Genomic DNA, 18,451 nt, shown 5'->3' with positions numbered 1-18,451 from the left:
CACCCGCCCTTCTCCCTACCCCAGCTTATTTGTTTGGCTTCTGGCACTGGCAGATGCTGGTAAAACTGGCACTGGGAGCAGCTTGTGGCATGGAGGGGTTTGGTGGGCTGGGGGAGGCATTTATAGATTTTCGAGTCAGAAGGGAGCCTGAAGGATCATCGTGTCCGACCCCCTGCCCCAGGCAGGAAAAGGATCAAGGTCCAATGACCCCAGCAAGGTGCCTATCTAGCCTCCTCTTGAAGACCTCCAAGTTAGGTGATAGCAGCGCCTCTCTTGGCAGCCTGTTCCAGATTCTGGCCACCCTTACTGTGAAAAATTTCTGCCTAACCTGAATCTACTCTCCACTAGTTTGTACCCATTTTTCCCAGTTACTCCTAGAAGTACCTAGTAAATAGCACATCTCCAACTCTCTGTTGTCCTCCCTTGATAAACTTATCGGCTGCTACAAGGTCTCCCCTCAGACATCTCTTGTGAAGGCTGAAGAGATCCAGATCCCTCAATCTCCCCTCGTAGGGTCTTGCACAGAGGCCACTAGTCATGCGAGTGGCCCTCCTCTGGACCCTCTCCAGGTTCTCCGCGTCCCTTTTGAAGTGCAGCGCCCAAAACTGGACACAGTACTCCAACTGCAGCCTGACCAATGCTGCATAGAAGGGGAGCATCACTTCCCTTGATCTGTTGGTCATGCATCTGCTAATGCACGACAAGGTGCAATTGGCTTTGTCAATGGCTTCGTTATACTGCCGGCTCATGTTCATCTTAGAGTCAACTATGACTCCAAGATCCCTTTCAGCCACTGAGCTGCTGAGGAGGTCATCCCCCATCTTATAGGTGTGCAGGGGATCCCTACTCCCTAGGTGGAGTACCTTACATTTGTCTTTGTAGAATTGCATCCTGTTTCATTCTGCCCATTGCTCCAACCTATCCAGATTGGCCTGTATCTGCTCCCTGCCCTCCGGTGTGTTAACTTTGCCCCATAACTTGGTGTCATCTGTGAACTTGGACAGGGTGCTCTCCACACCCTCATCCAAATCGCTGCTGAAGATATTTAATAACACCAGTCCAAGGACCGAAACCTGTGGGACACCACTGCCCACCTCCTTTCAGGCTGAAGACAATCCATCTGCCACCACTCTCTGAGTGTGGCCCCTAAGCCAGTTTGCCACCCACCTGACTGTGTAAGTATCCACTCCACAGCCTGCTAGCTTCCTTATTAGAATAGGATGCAAAACTGTATCGAAGGCCTTCTTAAAGTCCAGGTAGATTACATCTGCCTCAGCTCCAGTGTCAAGGCAGTGTGTTAGCGGGTTGTAAAAGGCTATAAAGTTTGTCAGGCAGGATCTACCTGTGACAAACCCGTACTGGTTTCCTTTCAGCATCAGTTCCCCTGCTGGGTCTTCACAAATGCGCTCTTTAATGATTTTTTCCCACTATTTTGCCAAGGATAGAGGTAAGACTGACTGGCCTAAAGTTACCCGGCTCATCCCTTCTCCCCTTCTCAAAAATGGGCACCATGTTGGCCCTTTTCCAGTCCTTAGGGACCTGGCTGGAGCACCATGAGTGCTCAAACAGCCATGCCAGCAGCTCAGCTATGACATTGTCCTGCAGGGGCCCTATGATACACTGTGCCTTCCTTTTGCTCACTATGTATCTGTAGAAGAACTTTTTATTGTCCTTGATGGTTGTAGCCAGCCTAAGCTCCAGTCCTGCCTTGGCCTGCCTAACTGATTCCCTGCAATAGTGTGCCTCCTTGGTGGCTGCCCCCTGCTTCCACTGCCTATAAATCTGTCTTTGCCCCCAGTATTTTCTGGAGTTCCCTGTTCAGCCAAGAGGGATTTTTTGTCCCCTTGCCCCCTTTCCTGTGTAATGGAATAGTCTCCTTTTGTGCAGCAAGGATCACTCCCTTGAGAAACCGCCAACCCTCCTGGACCCGCATAAGCTTGATGCCCTTGAATTCAGCCACCTCACTAACTAGCCTTCTAAGTTTACTAAAATTTGCCTTTCTGAAGTCTAACACTTTAGCCTTGCTGGTTATTTTCCCCACCCTTCGCTGAATTGTGAATTCGACCAAATGATGGTCACTATCTCCTAGGTTACTGTGCACTCACAGGTTACCCACAAAATCATCCCCTGTTGCTAAGACCAGGTCTTAGCAGGGCGTTACCCCTGGTGGGACTGGTCACCTCCTGGGTTAGGTGGAGGTCCTTCACGCAGTTGAAGAACCTACATGAGCAGTTTGTTTTGGCCGTCTGCTCCTCCCACCAGAAGTCCAGGTAATTTAGGTCCCCCATGACCACTGCCTCTTGCCTGAATGGCCTCTGAGAGCTGCCTGGAGAATACCAGGTCTAGCTTGTCATCCTGATGAGGAGGTGTATAGTAGACCCCCACTATCAAGTCCTTTTCCCCTGGACCCCCCTGTATCCTGCATTGCCCATCTGGGAGTTGTGGGGAAGGGGCAAAAGACTAAAAATAGTCCTGTGCCAGGTAGGAGGTAGGAAAAATGAAGCCCCGGGGCTGTGCTGGGAACTGTACAGAAGTTTTAGATCAAAATTCGTTGACCCAATCCAAAGTATACCTCCACAGTAGGGTTGACTTAGATCAGGTCAGCCATTTTTAGACTAATCTAACTGTCCTGAACTACTGTACAGTTCACACTTATAGCTACCTAATTAGTATAGGGTCCTCACCTGGGTGAAGTAATTTAGTCCAGGCAGCCATTTTTAATGCAGTCTAATCTCCCCCTCACCTCAAATGTCTGTACCTAGCCTTAGTTAAAGCGGTGAAACCTTTTGTTGTGGACTTTCTTAAGCTGCATCAAGTAGGATTTTCTATCAGGTTAGCTTCCTCTGTCCACATGCAGAGTTGCAACAGTTTAATTAAAACAGATCAATGTTCCCCACCTTAAGGGTACATAGGTACCTAACTGTGCGATAAGCTGTTGTATGTAATTACAGGGTGTCAGTTGGGGTACCTGGCTATTTCATGCATTTTCCCCATGGTAAATGCAAAGCAGCTTACAAATGAATGGCTTAAACAACCTTACATTTACTTTGGGGTAAAAGTGTTTACACAAATCGTTACCACACAGTAGCTGTGCCATAATTGCTGTCTAGCTTATCTCATATTGTCTAGCTTATCTCACAGTATGAGTCTGTCTACCCCATACCCTTAGGTACAGTTAGTATAGAAACAGTTACTGTATGTCCTCAGAATAATTGGTTCAGATTTAGACCAGTGTTAACAAAATTAGATTCTGACCCAGGGTTCCTAGTATCCACCATATTATGCAAGGTATCTGTTTCTTATTTTTCATTAACATTTTCCATTCAGTGTTTTTATTGATTTTTACACTGCTGTAATAAAGACTGGGGTAGATCAGTCAAGGCATCTTGCCATAGCTCCAGAAGTATGAGTTCAGTCCCTGCACTGGACTTATGCCAAAGGCTGCCTGCAGTTGACCCAGCTATAATTGCGTATCCAACCATTTGGGGAATTGATGACAGCTGGCTGTGATGCTGACCATATCACTCCCTTGTGTGCTGTAACCATGCTAGTCCAAGAGGCTGCTCAGCTTGTGTGGATCTTTAACCTTAACCTTTGTAGTAAAGAACAGTTTAGAATGCATAAACCAACTCCCATAGCAGTGCACCAGCTTTAATCAAGTGTTGGGAGGTCACAGCTGCATTATTGGAATTTTGAAACTAAGTTTTGTAGGGTTTTTTATACTACTTGGGAAATGTTATCTTTCTTTATAAGCATTTTATACTGTGGGCAACATGTGCACAATAGCCTGTTGTTAAATGCTTAAAAGCAGTTTAACTAAGGATAACTCTGGTTAGTTTGTCTCGGTCAAATGTGCTATAGTTAAGGCATCTTACATTAGTTAGTCTCCCATGGTCATCACTTCTGTTTACAACACCTTTAGTTAAGACTTCTAGAGGTGAGGATGCCTTGGTTCAAGGATGGCCAACATGCGGCGCACATGCCACAAGTGGCATAGGCAGTCTCTGTGGGCACTGACACAAGTGATATTTGTGAAATGATTGGCCCCTTGAAGGCACTCTACAGCTGTGCCCTGACAGAAGTACACGGCTGCGGAGTGCTTTAAAAGTGTTCAGTTGTGTGACAAATTAACCCTTGTGTAATGAGGGTTCATATGAAGGTGCTTCAAAATGGAACCCCTTCATTAACTTCTGTCTGTCCATGCCCCTGGTGCTGTCTGCAGCAAGGGGGAGAGAGAAGGGATGGGGATGGAGCTCCAGGCTGGGGTTTGCCCAACCTGAGCTGAAGGGGGATTTGTGGTGGGGCTCCAATCCACCCCCCCCCCCCCTCCAGCTGAGGCTACACAAACTCCAGCCTGGAGCTGCCTCTCCTCCCTTCTCCCCACTCTCATCCTGCAGACAACATTGGAGCTGGGAGGGAGGGAGGCCATGGTTAAGGGAGAGAGGCTGCAGACAGGAAGCTCCTCCTGAATTGGCTTCAAAGTGGAGCTTAATCCCACACACCCCTGACCCAACCATGAATGTTTGTTGGGTTGGGGGAGGGGGAGGTTGCTCTAAGTCATGGCACTTTCTTTTCCCTGACACTTCAAATTTAGGGTGTCAGGGAAATGATACAGGAATTGGGAACAAGTAAAGAGATTGTGATGATTTGGGGAACCTAGTATGACTTGTGAATTTTGGTTGATCTTATAGAGTTATGGAACTACTTTAAAATTAAAGCTTCTATAATTATGTGCCCACCTCTCTCAAGGCCAGTACTCAACTGTTAACTGAGGGGGGAACCTAATGTGGTTTTAATCCATAATTTTAATAATGGATTTTAGGTTTTTAATCACAGAATTTGTAGAGGGGGTAGCAGAGAATTTGCAGTTTTTAAACAGAAAAACACAGGATTCTTGCACATTACTAAGTAGAGAGGGAGAGAATTTCCCAAGTTCAGTGTACTGCCTATTGCACTCATGACAACTGTTCCTTCATTAGTACTTGAATGGTTCTTACTTGTTGAGGCTCTACAAGATGCTTATAAAGACAAAATACAATATGAAGACAGTCCATGCCCCCAGGTGCTTACAATCAAGTTATGAAAACATGGAAGATGTATACTGCAAACTCCCACAACAAATGGAGTATTACATGCACACATACATATGCATACACAAAATGGGTGAAAGCTTAGCAAACCAACACAGAGCCGGCCGGCCTGGCCCAACGGTACATGGACTGGGAGCCACGTGCCATCAGTCTGGGTGGGCTCTGTGCTTCCACGTGGGCCTTCCAGCACTCCAGTGGGAAGACTTATATGGAAGCAAGCAGGAATCCACCTAGCCCGATGGTGCACGACTCCATGCCTCCATGCGTGGCTTCCCACCTGGCCCAATGACACGTGGCTTCTGGTCCCCACACCATCAGGCTGGGCTGGGCCGGCCCTCCATGTGGGGCTTCCAGCACTCCAGTGGGAAGCTGCACATGGAGGCATAGAGTTATGCACCATTGAGCCAGGCTTGCCTCCACATGTGGCTTCCTGCTGGAGTGCTGGAAGTCCCACATGGAGGGCCGTTCTGCCTGGCCAGATGGCGCGTGGATGGCAGCAGCAGCTCGGTACTTGCCCCAGCCTCCAGCATGCTACAGCATTCCTTGAGCTGCAGCACTGTACTGTGACCACCGCCACCTTCTCGCAGGAGTGGGTCGCAGGGCAGGTGCCCTGGCTGTTCAACACAGATAGGCATGCAAGTAAAAGACCCTGCCTGTCCTGCCCCTGGCAGGGCGCAGAGATGCTGCCCGGGTTCTCCCGTGTTGGCCTGAGAGTACCTACCGGCACTGTCCCACTCCTTCAGCCCTCCTCCTACACACCCCTGCCCTGCCTCCCACCTGTCCTGCTGGCTCTTCTCACAGCCTCCAACCCACCCACCAGCCCTGGCTGTCACCCATAACCAGCTCCCCCCCAGCCCTTCCAGTACCCCTCATTCCTGACCTGCAGCTCCCTACCTACCTCCTCAGCCCTGCTGGAGAGAACCCCCAGCTGGCCCTCAGCCTGCTGAAAGCTTCACCTACCCCAAAGGCTTGAGTAGGGAAAGTGTAGTGAAGCCAGGCTCTGGCTGACTCAAGAGTCTCAGGCCCTGCCCTTTCCCCCTCTCTCTCCCTCTTGAAACAGGGATTAGGGTTTGCTGCCTTTTTTGCAAGAAGCTCTTGCAGGCTGAAACTCTGCCAGCCTGCCAAGAGCTCTTTGTAAAAGTGGAAAATCTGTGTTTCTCCCTCAAAATGAAAAATCCACTTTTTTTCTCAGTTGAAAGGAAAAATCCACATTTTTTCCATGGGAAATGGAAATCCTGGATCCCTGGTAATGTGTATGCATGTGCACTACCAGAAATTGGATAAAGTAGACAGGCATGTTCACGGATATCCCACCCTATTCATTAGCACAAGAGCAAATGACAATTGTTTTAACGAAATTTAAGTAGGATCTTGTTTTTGTTTGTTTTTTTACTGCTTCATTTCTCTTTTCTTTTACTAGTTCATGCAAGATTTTAATCTGATATTTGTGTCTGCACAAGTTTTAAATGTATGGCATGTCTATTGTCTGAAGGCTCTCATACAGCAATGGTATTTTAAATTCACAGTGTCTGACACAGCTAATGATGGTTTTTCCCTGGACACTCTTTATTGATTTGTATGCCTGTAGCATTAAAAAATAAACCTTGTTTCATATTATGTTACATTTCCAGAGCCTTTTTTTCCTTTTTTTTTTGCTGTGGGGAAATGAAACACTGTAAGAGCATAGACAAGATCTCAATGTTTTAGTTTCATTCTGTTATGGAACATTTCTTTTGTAGTTTTGAATAGATCTATGTTTCGGCATGCAGTATGGCAGATTTTATTAGGATGTGGGAAATATTCAAGAAATAACCATTTTAAAGGTTAGATTAAAGATAAATTATATTAAGCGCATATTTCAGACTGTGTATGGCTAGAGTAATCAGATAGATATTGATGCTGAAAGGAGAAATCCAGTATTCAAGGGGAGGGAGAGAGGAAAGGGATTTTGCAAGTGCTTTGTAAGAAATGTTTCCATTTCAGTTTTGATTTATTTGGTCATGTCTTGCATTGTAGCACCATGGATGATTCTCTTGTCAGCTCATTTACAAAGTGAACCTAAGTTGTCATTCATTTTCATTTTCACTTGTTTGATAGTGATATAAGTGACAATAGACTCAGTTCTATTGTTTCCAGTACATTCTCAAATATGCCTGCAGGTTTACTTTTGCCCTGAAAACAGAAACTATTTAAATCCAGTACTGACTGCAGGTTTTAGTTAAATATTTAAGTCAACCAGGCCATAAGGCAGAAGTTTGGCATATTGATCAAAATGTATTACATTTTTGTGAAATGCTGGTCTTTTATCAGCACATCTGCCATGGCACCTGGATTTTTAAAGGTATATGTGAGCTGGAAATAGCTGTTCACATTGCATATTCACTTGCTGCTCACAGGGTGATTTATCCAATTATTAACATAGCCTGACCTATTCAAGGCAATTATGGCCTGAAAAGAAAAAAATAGGTCAAACAAGTGAAGTGGTCATGGTAATTCAGAAAAAGAAGTGACTTGTCATTAATCCATTACACACATTTTGTATTTTGTTATTTAAAAAGAAAATAAATTGTTTTTCCATCATAAATTTTAAAATTAATTTTACGGACTTTTGTCAGGGAAACCCTCTGGTAGCAGAAACATGATTGCTTACTAATAATTTCCACCTTTGTTTTATATTAACTAGTTTGTTCATGTAGAGTCATTTGATTGAGGCCTGCTGGTATTGGTTGGTTTACTTATTGCCTTATCACTGGTGAACTTGTTTTGAACCAAACAAAAAAAAAACCCCCAATGCACAGTGTGGATAATTATGTAAAGTCTGCAAAGGTTTATATTGAAAAGTATTCAGTTTGTTTAGTGTCAAATAAATACATTTAAATATTTCCCATGTTAGAGAATAGTGATAGAGACCAAAGGCAAACATTCTGAAGTTAAAGTACAGAACTAGACAATTTGCAAATTTATTCCAGAAACTGGAAAATATTCCAATTTAGAAATGTGGAAAAGGCCCTGACTGTGAAAAACTATGAGCATATGATTGTAAGACTTCACTAGGGCTACCCAGCATGTGTGAGATTTGTAAGGACACGTGAAATCATTGAAATTGAGACCCATATTACTTTGGAAAATTGCTTAGTATTCTCTTGGTCTGATTCCTTATTAGTAATATGGGGAAGATAAGGCTATTTCTTATCTCATAGGAATGGTGTGAAGATTACTTACCTAATGTTTTAAGATGCAGAAAAGATTTGATGCAGAGGAGGAGTGTGATGTTTTCCTGGAACAAAAATTCTCCCAGGAATACAGAACATGTTTTGTCTTTAAAAAAATTGCGTATATTTCCCAGCATTATCTTGACTCTGGAGGTTGCTATTTTTCTCCTAGCCGCGTAGTCGTTTCCTCAATGCCTTCATTCAAGTACTCATCCTAACTTATAAGATTATACCTGATGCCCCAAATGCTTCTCTGCTCTCACTCTCCCCATTTCTTATATTCCTCCCAATCTGTTAAGCTCCCTACAAAGCTCCTTTCATCTGTTTTTCTTGCTCTCAACTTTATGCCTTTTATCTCGCTCTCCCCTATTTCTGGAATAGTCCTTTACTCTCTATCCTTTCTCTCCTAAAAGTCCAGTTCTTCAGTAATCTCCACCTCTTTTTTTCCATTCACAATCCTGTCAACCTCTCTTTCTTAAGCTGTATTTTAGGGTCAGTGAGATTTGAGGAGGTACTTCAGCTTCTGTAAGGATATAAGTTTTCAAGTCTCTGGAATCTATGAATACCAAAGTTATCCCATCGCAAATTTGGAGATCTGAATCTAAACTTTATTTCTTTGACTGAAGGAGACTTTTTCAAGTATAATTAAATCAATGTAAAAAGGAATGTGTTTTCTCTGCTTGTTCACCTGATACAATAGCAGTGTTTCCCAGACAGTTGAGGAATGCTACTTAGCAATAGTTAGACAAGGAAATCAAAGAATGGGTATTCACACTTGTTTTACTCTTTGATTTGGTTTAGCACTAGATTTTGTGATATACTAAAAATGTTCTCTCTTCACAGATAATGCTAGAAGCAGGTACTGATGTATGCTATCGTGTTGTAGATTATAAAGGAATTTGGGCAAAAGGGGTATTTCATTTTTTCTTAAAGTCCTCTTATCCTGAGAACATTTACAGTATCTCCCCACCATGGCAGATGATGGCAGGGGGGACTACCGCCATCCTCCTTAGTTTTAATGAATATATTCAAAGTTATCCTTGGTATAAGCAGGAAGATGCAAGTAATTTATTTATAATTTGCTTTATGATGGTAGAAAAACAGTTTCAGAGAGCTAAAAAATAGAAGAGTAAATAAGTACTGAGTAATATCATTATTGAAAAGTCTTCTGAAGAATGTTTGTTTTTTTTACCTAATATTTGGTTTCAGGACTTCTGATGGTGGAAAAACAGTGGGTACCATAGAAGTCAGCTTTGTGAAGATGGGAGAGATAGAGGATGGGGAAACAGACCACATCACAACAGATGTGCAGGGACAAAAGGTAGGAACTCAATCAGCTCACTGCACAAATTAAATTAGAATGATCAGCTGTGCCAGATGCCTATATTACTAATATCACACTGGGGTTTAAATGTGTGTTGTTTAAAAAGCTAAAAAGAAATCCTCTCTGGAATAAAGCAAAATGTTTGCTTTCTAAACTAAAAATAGATTTGTTCCAAGTCACATTCTGTTCTCATAGTTTTTCCTTATGTGTTTTTTTTTTAGAACAAAAGTATTCATTTTACCCTCAATTAACCACTGCTTGAGACTGTCACAATATTGTATGAGGTACTTTAGATAGTTCAGTTCCCTGTGCCGTACTTGGTAGAGGCATTAAACTTTAATATTGTTAAACTTTTCATGCAAAGGGCAAGTCTAATGAGAACATCACATCTTGTGAAATAGCACGGGAACACATTTTCAGAGAAGCAAGGTTGGAAATAAGAGGCTGCATCATGAATGGTTTTACCACTTTTCTTCTGTATGTTTAGAACTGTGGGCCACAGGTTTGAATTCTGATGATACACTTTCTGTTTCTGTACACCGTTCTTCTCAAAAGATACCAAAGCACTTTTAAAATGTTAAGCCATTGTAAATAGGTAGTTTTTTCACTCACTTCCAAAGCAGCTAGGAGATGATGTGAAAAGTCAAAACGTGCTTTTTTTTCATGGATTTGGCTCTGTTAATAGAAGTTGGCACAAAATATGCAACATGAACTACAGTCCTTGCTGCCGCCTCCTGGGGATTCAGGCCAACCTAGATAGGCTCACAAGGTGGCCGGATACGAACCTGATGACCTTCAACATAGAGACATGCAAGGTCTTCCACCTCAGGAGGAAGACCCCACATCATACCTATCGGCTTGGCAGTACTTCACTCAATAGCCCTACGTCTGAAAGAGATCGGGGGGTCGTGATTGACCACAAGATGTATATGAGCCTCCAATGCAATGCTGAAGCTGGCAAATCAAATAAAATCCTGGCTTGCATCTACCAATGCATCTCAGACAAGACCCAAGATATCATTCTTCCACTTTATTCAGCCTTGGCGAGGCCATTGGTGGAGTACTGCATCCAATTCTGGGCTCCACACTTTAAAAAGTATGTGGAGGAGCTTGAGAAAAAGTATGTGGAGGAGCTCGAGAAAGTCCAGAGGAGAGTCATGTGCATGATCAGAGGTCAAGAGAGCAGACCATATGAGGAGTGGCTGAGAGGCATGGGACTCTTCAGCTTGGCAAAGTGTAGGCTCAGGGGGGACTTGGTGGCAAAGTATATCGGGGTGTTCATTAAGACCTGGGAGAACATCTGTTCACCAGGGCTCCCACAGGGAAAACAACGTCTAACAGTCAGAAATTGCTGGAAGGCCATTTTAGACTGGCCATAAGGAAGAACTTCTTTACTGTCCGAGTATGCAGAGTCTGGAATAGACTCCCCGCAGAAGTGGTGCATGCACCTACTCTGGACACATTCAAGATGTGCTTAGACAGTTATCTTGCTGGGGTCCTCTGACCCTAGCCTTCTTCCTGCCCAGATGATCTGACAAGGTCTCTTCCAGCCCTAATGTCTATGAAATCCTCAGGCTTGATTGTACCACATTTGGGATAGGGACAGACATTTTAAAAGCCTGAGCCTGAATTGATTAAATCTTTGCAGGTTAGTCTAACTTGGCTAGACTGAATCAGTTTGTAACTGTACAGACATCCCAGAAATGGAGACACATGCCTGCAGTGACTCAAGCTAGAAGCCAGGGGATGCTAAAGCAGTCCTCCCTTCCCTTCCATAGTGCTGAGCAGAGGGGGGCGTGGCCAGGCCCCAACAGGATGCTCTGATTAGAGAGGTCTGCCTGCACCATCCCAGGCTTTTCCTAGCTTGCTGCTCAAGGGGCAGGAGTGTTGCCAGACTCCAGTCCTGGGCTACACTCTGAGGCAAGGGAGGTTTGTGCAGTGCATGCATCTGTTGATGATATCGAACTTTTCAGTCTCCCTCACTGCTTCTTTATACTGTCTGCAGCAAACTGGCAGGCAAGCAAGCCAGCAGGGGACAGATAACAGTGTTTTATCACCCCATCAGCAAAGCAATAGCCTCTCTCATCAGTTCAAGCTCTTCTTAAACAGCTTTTTCCAAGGAAGGAAGGAGAGACCTTACCAGCTGACCTGTTGATTAACTGCAAAAAGCCCTAAGTGGACACTGTCTTGTCTGCCTGTCCCAGTGAAATTGGAGACATGCACAGAGACACCTCTCGGCATTATCACATGCCTAGGGTCCGTGGGGCTGGGGTCTGTGCTATGGGAGATGGGGGGTGGGATTCCTGCTTGAACAGCAAGGGTTGGTGAGGGGGACAAGGGGAAGTCAGGCAGACCCTGCTGTGTCTGCAGTCTCTGCTGGAGCTCTGGCCTGGGAGCAGAGGGGAGGGGTCAGCCCTGGTGTGGAGCAGAGAACCCTGCCCATCCCAGAAAGCATACCAGGATGCTGGGGGAGACTGGTTTAATTTAAACCAGCAAGGGGTCTGAGACAGACATTGCATAAACTGGTTTGACCCAAATCAATTAAGTCTGATATTACATTGAACCAGGTTTATCGTAAACCAATTTCAGCCATTTTGAAACTGGCTTGTGTACACTGAACTTATGCTCCACCTGTGACCCAGAGCCTGGCAGCACTCAGCCTCAGCTCCCAGACGGCACGCGGCGTGCTACCGAGCTGTGCTGCACCTGTGCAGTGGGGCAGCTTCCATGAAGATGCCAGGCAGGGGGGGGCGATCCCTGCTGCCCTACGATGCATGGGGGGTCTCTGCCATGAGCACCCAGAAGCCCTGATCCCTGCTGCATGCAGTGAGTGGGGGTTTTTGTTTGTTCTTTTGTTGTTTTTTTTAAGTGCTGGGAGGCTGGGGATGGGGCCAGGTAGGGTAGCCTTGGGGGCTTCTCCCGCGGCTCCTCCCCACCTGAGAAGAGGCAGGCACAGCTGGAGGAGCCACAGGAGAACCTGCAGCTGCCCAGCTGTGCCTGCCTGTCCCTGGCCGATTTGAATTGGCGCCAAATCTCCAATTCTGATTCAGCCGAATTGAATGGGGACAGTGATTCAAATCACCAAATTGAATCGCTGTCCTCCAAATCCAAATGGAATACTTCTTTATTTGCATATGCCTAATAAACATTCCCTGCTGGGCAGCTCAGGAAGAGAGTGGAATAATCAGTGTCCTGCAGGGGCCTGGCCATGGCCCCCTCACCTCTGCCCTATGGAAGCCCTAGCGCCCCTCAGCTTCTAGCCTGAGCCATTGCAGGCATGTGCCTGCATTTCTGGGATGTCTGTGCAGTTACAAACCGATTCAGTCTAGCCAAGTTAGACTAACCTGCAAAGACTGAATTAATCCACGCTCAGGCTTTTTGAATGTCTGTCCCTTGCATAGAAGTCCATCAGCGTGGAGATGACCTGGAGAGTCCCTCTCAGTTGAAGCAGCTGAGTTTGTTTTAGAAAAATGTAAACTGAAATATTTGGATTTTTCTGCAAATAAAAGTCTAAAATATTTTTTGATTGTGGAATTCTAACAAATATACTTTTTGCCCCAAATTGGCATGAAAACTTCACATTTCAACCAGCTCTAATAAAGAGGCAAATACTGATTTTTGACTGCAAAGAATCCCATACTAGTGTAACCCATGACACTGCTGGGGGACTGGGATGAGAAGGTGAGGTGATGCTTCCCCCCACTTTCATTCTGATAATCCACCCCCCTCAGGAAGTGCCCAGGGCTCATGTCCTACTCATTTACCCACACTACTGATACCAGCCATAGTTTTATCGTGTATCTCATCTAGTGGCTGTAGAACCACTAGCCATTGTGAGTGCTGGGGGAGGAACATTGCATTTGTCCTGGGACAAGTTGTGCTGTGCCTGTTTGTCCCAGAACAGAAAAGTCACAGGGTTGGCATGCACACACATTGCCCTTCAAATCAGGGTTCAATGTGCAGCCAAATGCACTCTCACTTTTCTGCACTTGATTCACTGTTGCAATCCTGGAACAACAGTTCAGAAGCACTTCACAATGTCCATAGAGAAAATGTTAATATGCCTTATCCCATGAACCTTTTTTAGGGTTTTCCTTGGGACAGCAAGTATGGATATCTCAATGATTACACTCTGTCCTGGGATAAAATGTTTTTTCCTCAGGCAAATGTGACATCTAATTGCAGCCTTGGAAACTTATATTCATCCCTTGCTTTTTGTTCCACCCCTTTGGAAGAGGTGTGTTGAAGCCACAATGGCTACTGCATCCTTGATGCATCACTAACAGTTGCAAAGCTCTGTCAGTCTTTCCAATACCTTTAAGAATGGTTCCTTCTCTCCTACTCCATCTTGAACAGATTTAAGCACAGCAGAGGACTTTGGCTGTTTGCTAGTGGTTAAGGTTCGAGCCTAAATGAAATGCAAGAAAATAAGAGAAGTTGATGTGCTGCCTTTGAAAGCAGGAAAAATCTGACATAATTTAAAATATAAGCTTTTAAAAATATATTAAGATTGAGAATTATACATGAGAGTACGCCAGAAAAGAAGCCTTTAAAAATGAAGTTGAAGATTGATGTAGAAAATAGTGCTAAAAATGAAATCATCAGGTGAGGAAAGAGTTGTTGGGAAAGAATAGTAAAAAATGCATGTTTTAAAAAAAGTGCATATAAGTTACTAAGAGTCTCCAGCAATAGTCCATATGCTATTCATTAAGGACACTGTTTATAAAAACATTTAGAAATGTCTCTCCCCATATCCCAGTCTTATGCGCTATTTTATTAATTTCAGACAACACACAATTTTCATGGGAAATAATATTAATTGCTCTAGTAATGGCTTTCATGTCAGATAAATAAATTCTTTGTGTGTGAAATAAGGTGGTATTTGAGCTGGTCAAAAAACAGAAATATCATCCTGTAGAAGATTCTGAGTTTTGACATTAATTTGTGCCAAATCTTTCTAGAAAGTAGGAATTTCACCATTTTCCAGGAAGAAGCATGCTGAAAGATTAGGTTTTAGCTTTACTATAAAAATTGAAACAATGTTTTAGGCTCATCAAGTGACAATAGTTTGATAATTGTTCCATAGTAATTTTGATTATATGGAGATATTACCATGCAGGAGCAGCAAATGCTTGCTCACTGCTGCTGTGGGAAATGTCACTTCCTTTGTTGCCTTTGGAAACCAGTGTTTTCTTTCCTGCTCAACACTTGTGTCCATGGAAAAGAAAGAAAAAGAAATGGCATCTCTCCCAGTGGCTAAAAATCTCTGGCCACTGTTCCTGCAGCATGTGCTGCTTGCACTCAGGGTACAGTACTGGTCTGTTATACCTCTGGCTGTTTTTGTTTTGTTTATTTTCATATGAAAGTCATTTCATTAACACATTTTTACTTGCTCAAAGTGTTATGTAATGCCATATTAGTAATTGTTTTGAACTATGAAGAATAATAAAGACAGGTGCAATAACATATGGTATATGTTTAGGGATCAACAAGTCATTCTTTGGTGCTTTTTTCATCAACCATGAGTTTAAAATTGTTCAGCTCTTTTATTCTGGCTTAATGATGCAAGTCCATGGCTTAACTGGGGGACCAGCCCCATGTGGTAAATCAGAGTGGGTGCCAGAATGGCAGCCCCCAGGGGCCTGCATTGGTGCTGCAGCCCATTTAAGTGACCTTGCACCAAGGCAGCAGCATCCTAGGCCACTGCAGCCACAGTCCCTGTGCGAGAAGATAAACACTTACTCCCCACTCCCATTCTGCCCAGGGCATCAAAATTTAAAGTTACATCTCTGGTGTCAGTGTCTTGTCATTAATAAAAACTGTATTGTTTTGCTGTTGTTCTCACAAGAAGTAATGCTATATATATACATAGGCAATGCATAAGGGGGGGCCCAGGGGAGCGTGTGCCCCCCCTGCAATTGGCCACCACTGGCTTCTGAGGTCGCTTGCTCCTCACGCAGCCACCGCCGCTTGCAGGCAGTCCCCGCTCACTACTCGCTGCTGCCGACAGTGCAGACAGCAGCTGCAGGAGGTCCCCACTGCCCTGACCCTGCCACCGCTGCTGCTTGCAAGTGGTCACCATGCTCAGGAGGCACACATTGTTCATGTGTGTATATGTGTGTGTGTGTGTGTATGTACGTATATGAATATTACTCGGTATGCGCGTTTGTGCATGCATACGTGCAGTTTCAGATTTTATTAACAGTTTCCATCTACTGATTTTTTTGATGGAAAGGTAATTGTGTTAGTGGTTGCATGTGAGAGTGAACGTGATGGTGACAGAATGTGATGGATCTGTTACTGAAACCCCTGGCAAACATTATACTTTTGTGTAATTATTATTACAGTAAAACATGGAGTAAGCCACAAAGTTATTACACAAAATGTATTAACTTCATAACAAAATGTGTAATAACTTTGTGCGTTGTTCCCATCGCAGCTGAAACTGAATGTGTGTTCAGCACTTGAGAGTGCAGTGGAGCCCTTCAGAATCCCAGTTCCCCCAGGCTGGGAGTTCCAAACAGCTAAGTGGTGCTTGAAGTCACAGGCAGACCAGGCAGTCAGCTTACTACTTGCCAGTGCAGGGGAGCCAGGCATCATAACCTCGGCCTCCCTCCACATTGGGATTGGGATTTAATCCTTCATCCCACAGATATGGCTCCTGTCATGTGGCATTCATATGCATGTGTGGCATGGCAGGAAATGTGATTGTTGGAATCATGAATTAGATCCCATCATGCTTTCAACTGAACATCTGTCAATAACCTAAAAGCTGAGAGCAGCCATGACCATATTTAGTGTTCATAGTATAACTAAGAATGTAGGAATTCTCACAATTGGAGCTTGCGTCTTGTCATTGTGGGTGATTTGTGTATATTTCTGAGAGACATAGGCACTCTGTGGTTGAAAACATGTTCTTTGCTGTGCAACTGTTCCAGCTGCCTTGGTAGACAGGTAGGCAGGAAAGCATTGAAGCTCTTGGGCTAGGGACAGACATTCAAAAAGCCTGAGCCTGAATTGATTCAATCTTGGCAGGTTAGTCTAACATGACTAGACTAAATCACTTTGTAATTGCAAAGACATCCCCTCTAGACTGAAAAAATGCCAGCACATGCCTGCAGTAGCTCAGACTGGAGGCTGGGGGGCACTAGAGCAGCCGTTCCTTCCCTTCCACAGCGTTGAGCTGAGCTGGGACCAGATCTGGGCTGGATGCTGTGATTAGGGTGGGGTTCCCCCCCTGCTTGATAACAGAGCATTTGTCAGCTCTGTTATCAGCATTTATCAACCCATCAGAAAACAAAGCCTTGCTCATTAGTTCAAGCTCCACTTAAACAGCTTTTTCTGAAGGAAAGAATGCAGGGACATTACCAGGTGAGCTGTTGATTAGCTCCAAAAAGCCCTAAGTGGACACTGTCCTGTCTGCCTTAAACAAAATTAGCTAGCATACCACATGCTGGCTACAGTCTGTGTTGTGGGAGAGAGGAGGAAGGGATCTGTGCTTAAGCAGCGAGTGGTGAGGTGCAGCAGAGGGGGCATGGAGAAGGGGGGCACGGGGCAAAGCCATCAGAAACCTGCTGTGCCTATAAGTCTCTGCCAAGCTCCAGCCAGGGAGCAGAGGGGAGGGGCCAGTCCAGCTGTGGAGCAGAGAGCCCCGCCCAGCCCAGAGAGCATGCCAGGATGCTGGGGGAATCTGATTTAATTTAAACCAACAGGGGGTATGAGACAGACATTGCATAAACTGGTTTGACCCAAATTAGTTAAGTCTGATACTACATTCAACCAGGTTTATCTCAAACCGGTTTCAGCCATTCTCAAACTGGTTTATGTGCACTTAATGTTTGTTCTGTGACAGGTTTCAACCAGTTTTTGATCACTTAAACCAGTTTATGTGTAATGTCTGTCCCTAGCCTTGCAGTTCAACCCTCTCCCTCCCTGATGCTGCCAGGATTGAACCAGCTACCACAGAGAAGTGTTACACTAATATGTTCTATAAGCAGTAGAAATTATTACATAAATCAGTTTTAGAAGATGATGATAATGACAGATAAAGTGTTCTAAAATAATGTCCTGACGCACTATATTTTAAACTGAAAATTACTATCTTTGACTGCAACTCATGTGAATTTTCATGTAATCACAACCCTAATCCCCAAAATGATTCTGTTGTGGTTTCTAAGTAACTCTTTTGGTCACAAGTGGCAACTTAAATTTTAAATACTCACTCTAGTCTTCATCCTTTCCACCTATTTAATATTGCATTTGTGCTGAACTATGGAACTGCTTGCCTCCTGTGTTTCCGCAAAAGCCAACCTGAATGAGAGCTCTTGAATGTGCATTACATGTCAGAAATGTTGTGCTCTGCCATTGTACTGCTGGCAACATCTCTTTTCTGCATTTAGGGATAATCCTTCATGCTTTGCCTTCTTCCCTATAATGGCTCTGATTTGAAGCTGAGGCCTCTTCTTATGGCTAAGATATAAAGGAAATAGGCAAATTAGGAATTAACAATAAAAACCCACTTAAATATGAAAATGTTTCATAGTACCACTAGGATTGGAAATTTGTCAAATATTTGCCCAGAAGATATATATTGGCTTATATTTTGCTGCAGCAGCATCTAAAGACTACTTTTGTATGCTAATATGTTATACTTTTTCCTTTTTAGTGTGCATTGGTTCGTGAATGTGCAGCCCCTGAAACTATAAGTGGTAAAGACAACTTACCTTTGTTAAATGCAGGTATGTGTTTTAACATTTATAATTACGAGAATAATTAGTGTTAAAAAGCTGTGTCCGTATGTATATGTGTGTGTGTGTGTGTGTGTG

General features: G+C 44.0%; 1 protein-coding gene across 2 annotated transcripts in view; it reads left to right on the top strand.

Annotated features, from left to right (window-relative positions):
* INPP4B (inositol polyphosphate-4-phosphatase type II B) overlaps positions 1-18,451 on the top strand; it is a 437,109-nt gene that overhangs the window by 174,532 nt on the left and 244,126 nt on the right. For both annotated transcript variants that reach the window (XM_019522133.1, XM_019522134.1), the window contains exons 7-8: positions 9,512-9,623; positions 18,292-18,364. In XM_019522133.1, coding sequence (XP_019377678.1) covers positions 9,512-9,623; positions 18,292-18,364 — 185 coding nt within the window. The remainder of the gene's footprint in view (positions 1-9,511; positions 9,624-18,291; positions 18,365-18,451) is intronic.

Source organism: Gavialis gangeticus, unplaced genomic scaffold (assembly GCF_001723915.1).
Source record: "Gavialis gangeticus isolate Ggan-Ray unplaced genomic scaffold, GavGan_comp1, whole genome shotgun sequence".
NCBI lineage: Eukaryota > Metazoa > Chordata > Crocodylia > Gavialidae > Gavialis > Gavialis gangeticus.
The sequence above is the reverse complement of the archived record's forward strand: the minus strand, read 5'-3'. Positions and strand labels throughout refer to the sequence as shown.